This window comes from Cyprinodon tularosa, unplaced genomic scaffold, assembly GCF_016077235.1.
Source record: "Cyprinodon tularosa strain WSP-4 unplaced genomic scaffold, ASM1607723v1 ctg863, whole genome shotgun sequence".
In the NCBI taxonomy this organism is placed as follows: Eukaryota; Metazoa; Chordata; class Actinopteri; order Cyprinodontiformes; family Cyprinodontidae; genus Cyprinodon; species Cyprinodon tularosa.
The window spans coordinates 204774-217567 of record NW_024039633.1 but is presented as its reverse complement, the minus strand read 5'-3'; the positions used below and the strand labels follow the sequence as shown (position 1 = coordinate 217567).

Sequence of the window (12794 nt, the reverse complement as noted above, 5' to 3'; positions counted from 1 at the left end):
AAATCTTTATTGATACTAAAATCCATGTAAAATACATTACTTTACAATTACTTTACAATTGTTTTTCTTTTTTCGAATGTCTGATTTTAGGTTTTTGTGTCTAAAATAATACCTTTTTTTCTGTAATCAGCAGATAAAAAATAACTACATTGTTCTGTTTGCCTGTAAAAGGGAAATACTTTCCAGGTCCAGGTCAGCAAGGCCCTTCTCTGCAGTTTATGAGCAGCACAGCTTTGCCTTCATGTGGTTCGACTGGCAAAACAATCCAGATAGAGCACTGGGTTCACATCTTGACTTCAAGATCTAAAGCAACCAAAATGATTTGCAAAAGTAGATCCAATCCTTGCTTTGTTTGAGTGTAAATAGCTCAGCACTCTGAGAGTTTACCATAAAGTAGCCAAAAACTTCTTAAATTTAATAGATTAACATTAAACATTTGTTTCCATTCTGTGAAAACTGTTTTCTGTTATCCCTGCCAATGGAAAAGTAATAAGAGAAGTATTTGTCTTACCTGGGACAAAGGAATTACAATAAAGGAGCCGCCACCAGCGCTTTCTGTGACTACACCGAGGAACTTAGAGTTGACGGCACAAAAGTGGTTGTCATGGACGTTCTTGGTGATGGGGATGCCATCGAAGCAATGCTCCCGGTTGGCTACCTTGCCGTAAACATTTCGAAACTTGGAGCTTCGGTACGTCGGACGCCATGACATCTAAAAGGGCGGAATAATTGACAGGGATACTTTAGTTTCCTTTGCAGCATGTGTGAAAATGCTGATTATCACTGTAAAGGTTTTTTAAACAAGAGGAAAATACTTTAGTTTTTTATTCCATGCAAATCCGGTCCAAAATCGAACTATATCTATTTGGTACTTTAATTTAGTGAAGATAGAGCCAAAGCTACCCTGTTTTGGACTAGATTTGTGTGTTGGAATAGCCCATTAAAAAACAGACTTTAATCTACATCAGAATCCATAAAAAGACTTGAAAATGGATGGTCACAGATGATCTCTATCCAATCTGAGTGTGGAAAGTTAAGCAGTTTTGTGAAAAATAACAGACAAAAATGTGAGCCTCTAGATGTGCAAATCTGGTACAGACATACCCAAAAAACACTTTCAGCTGACACTGCAACAATGGTCTTTCTACAATTTATGGACTCAATTAATCTTAACTCAGATCATCAGTTAGCAAAAACAATTTTTAAAACCAAGGATTTCTTTTCTACCACTGGAACAATCTTGATCAACTTTTCGTTGTTCTATCATTTAAAACCATATCAAAGCATCTAAAAGTTGGTAGCTGCTACATATAAGAATTATATATCTCTGTTAAACTTAACTATATAAGTGGATTATTTTTGTTAGTTCAAAGAGTCAGTGGAAACTCACAAGGAGAAAGATGCAAAACCACAAAATATGATTCAGCTTGCATTAAAACCGCCTCTGTAGATGAAGAAAGGCTCTAGCATTGAATACTCATGAGTTACACGGAGATAGAATCTGCAATTTCTAGAGTCATATTCACATCCTCTAAACTCACTGGCACAGGGTGGGCTGGTCCATCTGTGCAGACATGATAGCAGTTTACACATCTAGTGCTGGGAAATAATACAAACTGTGGATGGGGTTGAGACTCTTAAGGGTGAAATTCCTTCGACCAAGTTGACTACACATGCTTAATACACTAGAAAGGAAAACCTTAATACCACCCATCAATCAAATAAATAAATAACAAAGAAATATTGACAAAACAGGCTCTGATCAGTTCCATTAAACACAGCAGACTGCATTGGATCTTGTTTTATACCTTCATGTGGAACATGCACAGCAGAAAAACACACATTGTTTACCTCTTGAGCAAAACAACAGAACTGATTTTATTTGACTCAGGAAGTATTTTTTTGGTTTTGTTACCACATCAATATAGTGGTGGAGCTTTTGATGCATGGAATTAGCTTGTTAAGCCGTAGGACATTGTTGTCCTTTAACTTTTAAACCTTATTTGAGAAACTGGGGGGTTCTTGATTCTTGCAGACGCATTTCATTGCAGTTTGATCAAGTTTCTTAAACAGAATGTGTCTCTGAGCACATTTTCAGCAACTCTAGAACATTATGCTACAAAAACTGCAGGATGAGGATTTATTGCTCTAGTCAGATCAGTGGCAGCTTTGCCAGATGACATCAGGCGATCCTCTATTCAGCATTGTTCTACAGATAAGAAGGTCCGCCGCTGGTGGTGGGAGGGTTGTAAGCATGCAAATAGAAACATCCTCTAACCATGCTGCTGTTGTTTTTCCAGTCTCAATGCAGAAAGAAGAATTGGCCCCCAGCTGACATCACAAGAGAGTTCTATTGCATTTCTTTAACTTCGGCCAAATATGTGGGATAAATAAGACATATCTTCAGATTAGAACCAAGCACAAATCTTGATTAGATACTAAAAAATGCTGCATGAAACAGCTGAATTTCCAATCATTCTTTTCAAAGGAAAGAAATGAGTAAATATTGTTTTTATTTGGACATTGCTTTCAGGGTACAAGTTTCCAGGCTTTCTGAATGTGTTTTTTCTACAAACTTTATTCACTTTTAATACATTTTTACTTCACCCTTTTCAGAACTAAGCTTTTGTATTTCAGCAGGATAGTGCATTATCATTATAGTGAAGTTCTGGTGGTGGGTTTGAGCAGCCAATGCCCTAAATGCAGCAGACTGTCAATTTTTTCCTTTCCCATTTTTCCATTACCATTTTCAAATTAAAAACAAAAATGAAATAACCGTTCAATGGAAGGCTTTTTCACTTACTACATTTTTAGCGAATACTTTAGCTGTTTACCCCGACTGGATATACCAGATATATTTAACTGTGCAGTATGCCTAAAAGGGAAATATCTTGATCTTCTTTCAAAAATCAGTTATATCACAAGACTTTGCTGTCTGGTCATTTATAAACAACAAAACAAGCTCGAACAAGTCTAGCCTTTAAAAATTAAAGTTGGCAAAACAAATCCAAGTCATGAGGTGGAATGCAGGTGGGTCACTATAAATTTTCAGGCATAAAAGGAGATTCAGGTATTTCCTATTCTAAAGTGTGCTAACCTGATCATGTTGATAGCAGGCTGTGATTTTAGCACAGAACCTCATCAACTTGTCCTAATTCAAAGTATCATTGCTACTGAAGAAAATAGCTTTGGCTTCCTTAAGTGTACCTGCTATGAGCAGTGTCCACAGCAAAATTATTATTTATTTTGATTCATATAATGTGTTGAAGGGAAGAAAGAAGCTGTTGGTATGCATGATGGACTGCAATTGTCTTAGTTTATAAAGTCTCAGGCAGCACACATAACAACAGTGAAAAGGATGATGAAATAGCATAGGGCTGAAATATTAAATGAGGTGGGGTACAGTGGTAGCATAGGGGCAGAAAGTGTAACCCATGTTTAGCCCCAGTCCTTCACACAGTTTCCCTGAGTCTGAATCTTGACCTGAGGAACTCCATGTCATCCCCTTTCTCTCTCCACCCATTTCCTGTCTAGTGACTGTCCAATAAATCCACTAGGGCCTAAAGAATAATAGAGTAGTAACACAATGGAATTTTTTTTTAAACAATAGAGATATTCAATTTGAAAAATGTGCTTGCTATAGGTTGAGGGTGTCACTAATCCAATGTCAGATATTTGCAAGATTCTTTCTATATGCTAAATATGAGGCTTTCAGCAGCTGTTCAAACTCTGGACCATAAGGTGTTATTTCCTGGGAGGAGTCGACACAACATATTTGAAAACGTAGCTAAAGTTAAAAGAAAAACCTGTAAAAAAATGTTCAACTGGAAAATAAAAGTTCACAAAAGTTCACAATAAATACTTATATCTAAACAGGTAAAACATGCATACTCTCCAATGTGATTCTAATCTTAATTTCTAGACTTTAAGCCTTTTTAATATATTTTACTGTTTACATTATATGCACATGAGAACCCTCCCCTCATCCTATACTTGTTATCCATCACAGTATCTGTTCTGGACCAAGATCTGTATGAACAGCATAATGGCAGCTTGTTAAAGAATTGATGAAGAACAGAAGACAGGAGAAAGTAGCCTGAGGGACAGCCAGAGGAGACAGACAGAGTAGACTCGGATGCTTTGAGCTTTCTTTTACAAGGATGCTCATTCACTGGCTTCTGGCACACAGGGTAGTTCTGTCTAAGTGTGTCTTCTCTATCTCACGAGGACTTGCAAGAAAGCAGCACAAAAACAGATAATTTGCTATTGGCATGCAACATGCAAAAACACCGACAAGATGAATCTGAAACTGTCATCACAAGACTTCTGGCTTGTGATCCTCTGCTATGCCTTTTAACTCTGCTGACCGGTCCCACATTTAGGTATTTTCTCCACAGGCTGGATTTGACACCCCGTTGGGTTTTTGTGAAACTGTAAGGATAGACTAGATTTCCTAAAAGATTCACCTTACCTTCCCTTTGTTCTGATTTGACACTTAAGTCCCTGCGGCCTTGTCAGACTGCAAACATCCGCCCTCTTCTCTAAATGACCTGCTCAGATCTTCAGTCTTCCTTCCTTCTCTTGCAAATGTGTGCAGACGGGCCTGTGTCTGCCTCCTTCTTTCTCATGCCCCCCCTTCTGTATACTCTTCCCACCCTCTTCCCCTCCTACTAGTGCTGATAGCTGCAGGGCAAACACCCCCTCCTTCTTGCTCTCACCCCTCTCTCCCATCCTGCCACTCAGTCTTTGCATCTGTCTCCACTGTGGTTCAATCTCCAGCTCATGCAGCAGCAGCTGGAGTAGTAGCCAACCAACCCCACGCTGTGTTTGAAATCACAAGGCCTTTCTTGGCTTACTTCCAGTAACACTCTTTGTTTTTTCGGTCTCTTTTCCCTGTGAATTTTTAAGCTAGACTTCTGAGGCCCATTTCACAAAAAAGGCTTACTGAAAACTCAAAGTTTTCTAAACCTGTAATCAGGGAAGCTCTGAGTTTCCTCAATCTCTGTATCTGTTACCGTAGTAACATTCTCCCCAGAGGTAATCTGGTCAGAAGCTTCTGTTCATTAAACTCGTTGTGTCCTCTGTCTCTGTCCGTCTTAAAGTCCATTGCCTGGTTCTATTTCCTCATTTAGTCATGAAAGGTCTGTTGTAGTTTTGTGTGAAAAATAAAAATAAAACTAGTGACTAGGTCCATTAGACACACTAGGTGATAAAAAGACAAACATAGTATGAGTTACCGTCCTTTAGACAAGAATGAAATTAAAGAATGAAAGGGATTAACTTGCAGAGCATTAAATATTTGTAGGGAGAGGATCTCAGACCATGTATAGATGCCATTTTATATTCATAAAGTTATCTTTATGAGCAGAGGTGGGTAGTAACTAGTTACATTTATTCAATCATCTGCTTGAGTATCTTCTCGAAAAAAACAAAACAAAAAACTTTCTGGAGTAGTTTTATATCATTGTACTTTTTACTTTTACTTGAGAAAAAATATAAAGTATCTCTACTTTTACTAGATTAAAATGTCTGTTGATTGCATTCATTGTGAGTAACTTCACATGATGAAAACAAGCTTGTTTTAAACAAATTTGCACCAATGAGAAATATACTTTCATCTTTTTGTAGTCAAGGCTTATTGGTTAAATGTTATTTTCCATCTGCTGAGTCTACCATGTCATTTGGAAAATGGGTGATAATACAGTAAATAGTATACTGTAATTTAGCCTGGTCTACATATTGCAACTATTGATTTTGTAACTCAAAACATATTAAATGCTTTGTTATGATGGTAACTGGATTAATAACATAACATATGATGAAGTAGTGCTACTTTTACTTCAATACAATTTTTGGGTACTCTACTCACCTCTGTTTATTAGTGCTACCATTTCACTTCACAATCCATCAAATACATCAACGACCTTATCTCTGTCCTCACATTTAAAGCATTACACACATGGCCGGTTCTAGAAGGGTGGCCGAGGGGCCATTGCTACCCCTAGCCAATCATTGGCCACCCCTGTGGGGCACTAACCTGACAACAGCCAGATGCATGTCTCGCTCCGCCTAGCTCCGCTCACATACATCTGGGAACCTGCCATAGGAATTGCCTTTACTGAAGGCTGGGCCTTATCAAAACTCCTTGCATATGATTGGATAAGCCACTTGTCTGTCATCTTTATTGACGTGCTATTTCAACCACTCACACCGAAGCTAACCCGTGACGCTGTGAGAGGAGGAGCCATTTGGTAGATCAAGCTCTTGCCAAATCTGGTCGGGAGAAGGGCGAAAACATCGTTTCCACCAACAAAAGCCTTCAAAGCCGTTCTCTGATGTTCTTTTAATGAAACAATATCAGATAGATTGGACAACACAGAAGAAATAGCAGCATCAATGCTAACACTTGCTTCCTCAATGCGAGCCGCCATTGTTGTTGGAATCTCACGGTCGCTTCTCCACTCCAGGACACACCCGCCCTGCGTCCTGATTGGACAGACCATAAATTCGGTTGGGGAAATCACTTTCAATGAGCGGGTTCCCAGATGTATGTGAGTGGAGCTGGGCGGAGCGAGACATGCATCTGGCTGTTGTCAGGTTAGTGGAGCACACCTGCCAGAAAATTTGCTGTTCTCCCTTAGATGTAATTTGATACTCCTGGAACAAGCAGTTATCTGCTAAGCCTGATGGTGGCAGCAGTGATACCATGTGGGATTTCCTACTTTGACATTTTAAGGCTAGTATATTAAAGAATGGGAGAATTTTTGAAAAGACCCGCCCTCTCCACTTCAAAAAAATAAATGCACATGCACAACCCTGTACCCGCTCCCAAAAGGGAATGCCTATTAAACCCGTGCGAGAGCGTGCACGAGCCCATTTCTCCTCATGCACGCTCTGTTTAAAAGTTGCTGTTTGTATTGCTCATACAAGCTTACTTTGCAAAAGAAGATTTGCAATTTGTCCACAATGTCAGACTCACCACTTGTATGGGAAGATGGTGACGAGCACGTAGGATGGCCTTACGTAAACATATCACCAGAATGTCAATTAACTGATTTTGATGACCGCCTGGAAAAAGAACATCCTCCACTATACCTTTAACCAAAAACTAAATAGAAAAATTTCGCAAAAAAACATTTAAAATTGAATTTCAGATAAACAGGACTAATACAGAATGTTTGCTTTTTATTAATTTGTTTTAAGGTTTTATAGGGGAGAGTTTGTCTCTGCAGACACCTACGAATGTTCTCTAAAGATAAAGAACATTGCTTCACTCATTTAATGTATATATTATATAAAACCAAAAATTTATTTAAACGGCACTTATGTATAAATATACACATAGCTTTAGCAGCAAGAACCCTAATGAAAATCTTTCCTCAGTGATTTCTTTGGAAAATGTAGATGTTGTGTGCGTTGTGTGCATTTTCCTGTTAGTTTATTTTGATCAGTAGAAATTGATCATAAGATTTTTTTGATGCCTATCAATAGTTTTTAGCCACTCCTCAGTGCACATTGACCCCTGCAATCTCCTACGCCATCTCCCCCTCCTTTGTAGCTGTGGCACTGCTTCTCTAAACAATTTCTCCAATATGTTTTTTCATTTCTACATAAAAATCTCTAGTTCCAGTGCTGTGAAATAGGCACTTCCTGTTGCCTGTCGTCATGGTGACATGTCGAATCAGAGCTCTACTTATGGTGGCTTTTAGTATTTATGCATGTGCTCAACTCTGAGTGGATCTAATCAGAGCTGATTAAACAAACTCACACCAGCTTTTTAAAAAAATCATAAACTCAGAATTTCCAACCTTAAGCTAGATCAATTCAGACATGAGGATTACCGTGTGAGTTTGTTAAACCTGCTTTGTGAAACAGACCTCTGAACTGTTCCTACCTCGAGTATTATACCTACATGTAAGTAGTAGAACTACATTAGTGCAAAATGTAGGATGATAAGATGTTCCATTACACAAAGAGACTCTAAAACCAGACTGTTGACTCATAAAGGGAAAGATAGCGATGGCGACTGGTTAAGGAAGAGGACTCCTTTCGAATTTCAAAGTTTATGCCAGCTCTTTTTGTATGTATTTTGCATTCAAACAGTCAGACCTACCGGTTCCTATTATCTTTCAAACTGGTCTTGATCCATAGTCTTCCCAGATTTTAAGAATATTACAAAATTAGATTTTTATCTTGGCAATTTGGCTGATTTTGAATAAAGCTGAAGTGTGTAAAGCTGATTTTCTAAGATTTTCCCCATAGAAAACACAACAGAAGAGTTTTAATACTGTCTGGAACTGAAAACTGTATCACCATATTTTAGCTAATTTTGCTGCTAACATATATTTAATGGAAATAATCAGGGTCATACATTTTTTTCTTCACAGTTCAAATGTCCTAATATATAAAAATACTCCTCTGTAAAACCGTGGCTTCTTAAAAATGAGCCAAGATCTAAACATGCTTTAAAAGAACTGAAAATCTGCAGTAGATACTGACCCTGTTAAAATACCACAAGAAATCAAAGAACAGTTTTATATGCCTTCTGAGAGATGTAAAGAGGCGGAAAATGATAAAGTAGATAAAAATTGTGTCTGATAGAAACAGATCAGGGTTCCAATCTAAAAGCATAACTTCAACATGAAAAGTAATTTTGAAAATTTTTTCAATTGGGTCCTTGATTACAACAATATATTTATCAACTTATTTCCAAAAATAAAGCAAAACAACTTATGAATCCCATCAACTACTATTTAAAACTACAGCAGGAGACAGCTGTTATTCTTTTCATCGTGGAGCCTAAAGTATCCATTTTTTTTTTAACCAAAAACAAGCGGCTGAAAAATGCCCCATGGTCAGGTTGATATGTGAACCCTGCATCCCATGATGTTTTTCTGAAACGTGGCCCCGAAGGTTTTTTGTCTTGATGTGTATTCATGCATTGCACATGGGATGTGGTGAGTTTCAGACCTGCTCTCATGTGTTGTCTGTTTGCAGCAGTATAGATTTATGTAGCAGTCATGTCTTGTAGGCAGGGCACTCCAGAGAGCAGAGTGCTTATTGAGCTTTTTCATGTGGTGCCTGAAGATGCTGCTGTTGAAGCCTTTTACTTGTCTCAATAAAAGATTTTATTCTGATTTACAAACAGATATAGCTCAAGCTTCTAAAGTAAAAACGAAAAAAAAAAAAAAAAAAAATGAAATAACACCGACATAATAATTGATATAATAACTTTAGCAGCAGCAGTTTCTACTGTAAATGCTCTATGGCTCTTATTTCCAACCGTACTGGCAGCAGCAAAGCATGTCCTTCATTAACAATCTGTACCAGTGAGTGGTGCCATACCGACTCATTATGAATCCTAAAAGGGCCATTCACTCAGCACCAAATCAATTGAAAAGATTCAGTTTTATACATAAAAGTGTTCTTAATCTTGGTGCCAAATAAGGAAGTCCAGCAATCTAAGCTCACATTCAACAGATACAAAAAAGAAATCCACAGGGTGACTTCATGTCTTGTCACTCAGATAAAGTTAAATGCTGTCATGCCAGCATGCCATGCTCTGTTCTTTGTTCTTTTCCCCTGGATCTGACACTGTTTTGTCAGCTCAATGACTTCCCGTCTCTGAAGAGGGGCAAATTTCACATAAAGTATTGATATCCACTGACTCGTTTGGCCAAAGTCTCACTCAGTGTGAAGTTAGTTCTCTGATTACAGACTCAAACAGGAAGTATCACTGCTGAAATTGCTACAATGTTCCCACTGCTATGTAAATGTGTAATGGAGTGATTATAATTGCAAAAGAATGTGATAAAGTTTAATATAAAAAGCTTTTAAAACAAAAACAGTTCAATATAATGACAGCACCTTAATGATTTCAATGTTTTACTTGTAATGTTATTCATTCCTTTTTAAATCAAGTCTAAATCAAATTTAGTTAAGATGGGGATATATTTTACATTTCAGTTAAGTTTTTGTTAGGAAAATTTCTTAAATCTGCTGAAGTGTACAGACGGCAATGATTAAAAAAGAATATGTAGGATAATTGACCTAGCAGGACAAAACGAATATCTCCATCTGGGTTGTCGAATTTTCCAGATGGCCAGCTTAGGAATGTTGGAAAGGTAATCTTTGATTTGAGCCTGTGTATAATAATTGGTTAGAAAAAGTGGTCAGAGCTATTAAAAAAACATCCAGTTTTGATTATAAAATGAGTTAGACATATAATAACGTGATGGCACAAAAAAAGACAGTTAAACCTTTATGTTAACAACGAAAAATGCAACTGGCAACATTTCTAAGAGCCGACTCTATATGTGTTTTTGAAGTATCTATTCATGATGTTCAGATGCTTAGTGGCGATAACAATGGATGCATGAAGCTTAGCTCTGAGCAGCTCTTAGGATCAAAGCCAGGTCCATTAAGCAGCAGCAAAGCAAAGAGTACAGGAAACAGAAAATGCTGAAAGGCACTTATAAGTAGATGGATGCACAGGTACAGAGGATTGGGTGTCCTGGAATCTATCCATCTACTGCTATAGGATGAAAGATAGTAGGGGCAACACCACTGCCATCATCTATAAAACAAAGTTACACTCATACATCCACTATATACTTTGCATTTTTAGGAATAATTGTAATTTTTTAATCCATCATTTAGAAATTAATACCACAGTTGTTTTTAAACACTGATTATAGAAACATTTGGTATATTCTGCCTATAAAAGGTCCATCAACCACAAACAGGATAGATGGCCTAAATTAATAATATCCCATGTGTTAGCTTCCCTTTTTCCCTCAGGAGTGTCTGGTTGTGCTTTCTGGAGCATAAAGATGCAAGATGGGCTTCACACCCAGGGTCACTGAGGGGGGGCTATAGAGACAAGGTGAAAGAAAAGTCCTGAGGCAAGACAGGAACATGAAACAGGATAAGAGCCACAATGAAAACGAAAGAAGGAAAGATGGATAAATGCTAACTAAAAGACAGAGCAAGTCACTTAAGGTTAAAGATAAGAAAGGACAAAAAGAGGAGGGTGTAGCTACTTGATTGATGAAATATTTAAGAGGGAAAAAAAGGCAGACAGAGGGAGAAGGAGGGAGATCTTAGCAGACAGATTAGTCCCCCCTGTCAGACCACCTGGCTGCTCATGCCCTTTTAGACACAAAGGCTGCCGAAATTGCTAAAATCATTCAAATTTTGACAACGGGATTGCACTCATCCGTTATAATTTGTTAGAAATTATTCAGAAAAAAAGTCTTGAAATGATAAATTTGCTGCAATTCATGGTTACAGTAATTACTTTGAATAAAACTGATTTAGAGATAAGTCAAAAAGAGATGCAGTTTATGAAAAAAATATATTTACTTTACTGTTAACCAAATTCACCAAATAAACTCAAAAGCAAAATACCACCAGCACTGATTCAGAGTTAGAAAAACATGGCAGGGAGTCCATAAAGAAGGAGATGTTTGATCAGATTATAGAAACCTATCACCAAGTAAAACCACATGAACAATTTAAACATAAGAAATTCATTTTTTCCAGTCATTGTGTTTGATGAATGCTGATAGAGGATGTCAGCTTGGAGGACCGTAGATCAATAATCATGCAGAAAAGGCACAGGTGGCTAATATTGGTAGAGTTAAATTTGATGGTGCAGCCTTGGGGGCTGAAGGTGGAGTAGCTTGATTTCTATGGTGATTTAGATGTCTGATAGCATCTTCTAACAGTCTAATATAAAAGTGGAAAGAACTGGTCCACCTAAAATTATTTGATGGACATTTAGCAAAACAGGGCTTCTACTTCCAATGCATAGCCAACAGTTCTTATTGTTTCCAATAAAAAAACAAACAAACAACAACAAAAGAAAACAGGCTACCTTAGCACCAGCCAAAAACCTGTTATGCCAGGCTGGCTATGACTGAACGCTACAGCCAGCAATCCTCACTAGAACAAAAGTTCACATCAGTTCACATTTTTTCTGTGAATTCTGGGGCAAAATGGTTTTCTGTGCCCATAAATAAACACTTTTCTCTGTTTCCTCGACTTTTTGTTCTGCTGTTTTTTCAAATACTAATCAAATCAGCGGATTGATTTTAGTTCAAATTCATCAGAACTCTTTCCTATCTGGCACCTGCCTATTTCTGTTTGACTTGTGAAATGCAGTAGCTTGATCTGGTGGCTTCCTTTTTGAGACATTTTCCACAGCATTGCGATGCCTGTGTAACTGGACCTGGAATGCACTGTGGCTGATGTGAGTCAACACACTGAGTTGAATGGTTTGCCTTCCTGGAGGCCCTAAAGTGTCAAACTGGTATTGCTGTGGCGCGGGCGCTGTAACTTAAATGTTCAAAATCATGTTTGCACTCATATAAGTCTTGATGCAGTGAGGTTATTAAGCTCATGCAGCTCTGTGGAAAATACCACAAGAAAGTGTGAGCCCTGGGTTGGTTCACATAAATCAATTATTCAGCGTATTTTCAAAACACTGATCTAAGGACAGAAATGCAACCAACAATTTGTTTTTTTTGTTTTTTTTTTACAAAAAAATAGCCTTCATTAGTCAACAAAATCTTTACTTTATCAGAGGAAATGATCAAACATTTACAGAAAACATAAAACTGGAGAAGAAGGATCATGGTTTGTTAGCTCCACCACTACGTTTAGGCTTTTGGCTCTAATAGAGTCTGGCATTTTAATTGTGTTGAATTTATCCATCTGTATCACACATTTTTCTATTTTTACCGCTTATAGGAAGCTAGCTGTATTGCTCTTTCTCTGCAACATTTTGGTGC

At 37.7% G+C, this 12794-nt stretch overlaps 1 protein-coding gene across 2 annotated transcripts in view; it reads right to left on the bottom strand.

Annotated features, from left to right (window-relative positions):
* The window catches only part of coro2ba (coronin, actin binding protein, 2Ba), a 44087-nt gene that overhangs the window by 18908 nt on the left and 12385 nt on the right, over positions 1–12794 (bottom strand). Inside the window, exons 1-2 of one of the 2 annotated variants that reach the window (XM_038273226.1) lie at positions 4472–4625; positions 512–712 (exon numbers count right to left, since the gene is read on the bottom strand). In XM_038273226.1, coding sequence (XP_038129154.1) covers positions 512–712 — 201 coding nt within the window. In that variant the 5' untranslated portion in view covers positions 4472–4625. Of the gene's footprint in view, positions 1–511; positions 713–4471; positions 4626–12794 lie in introns of those variants that run through there. The other variant, XM_038273225.1, reaches the window with a different exon arrangement.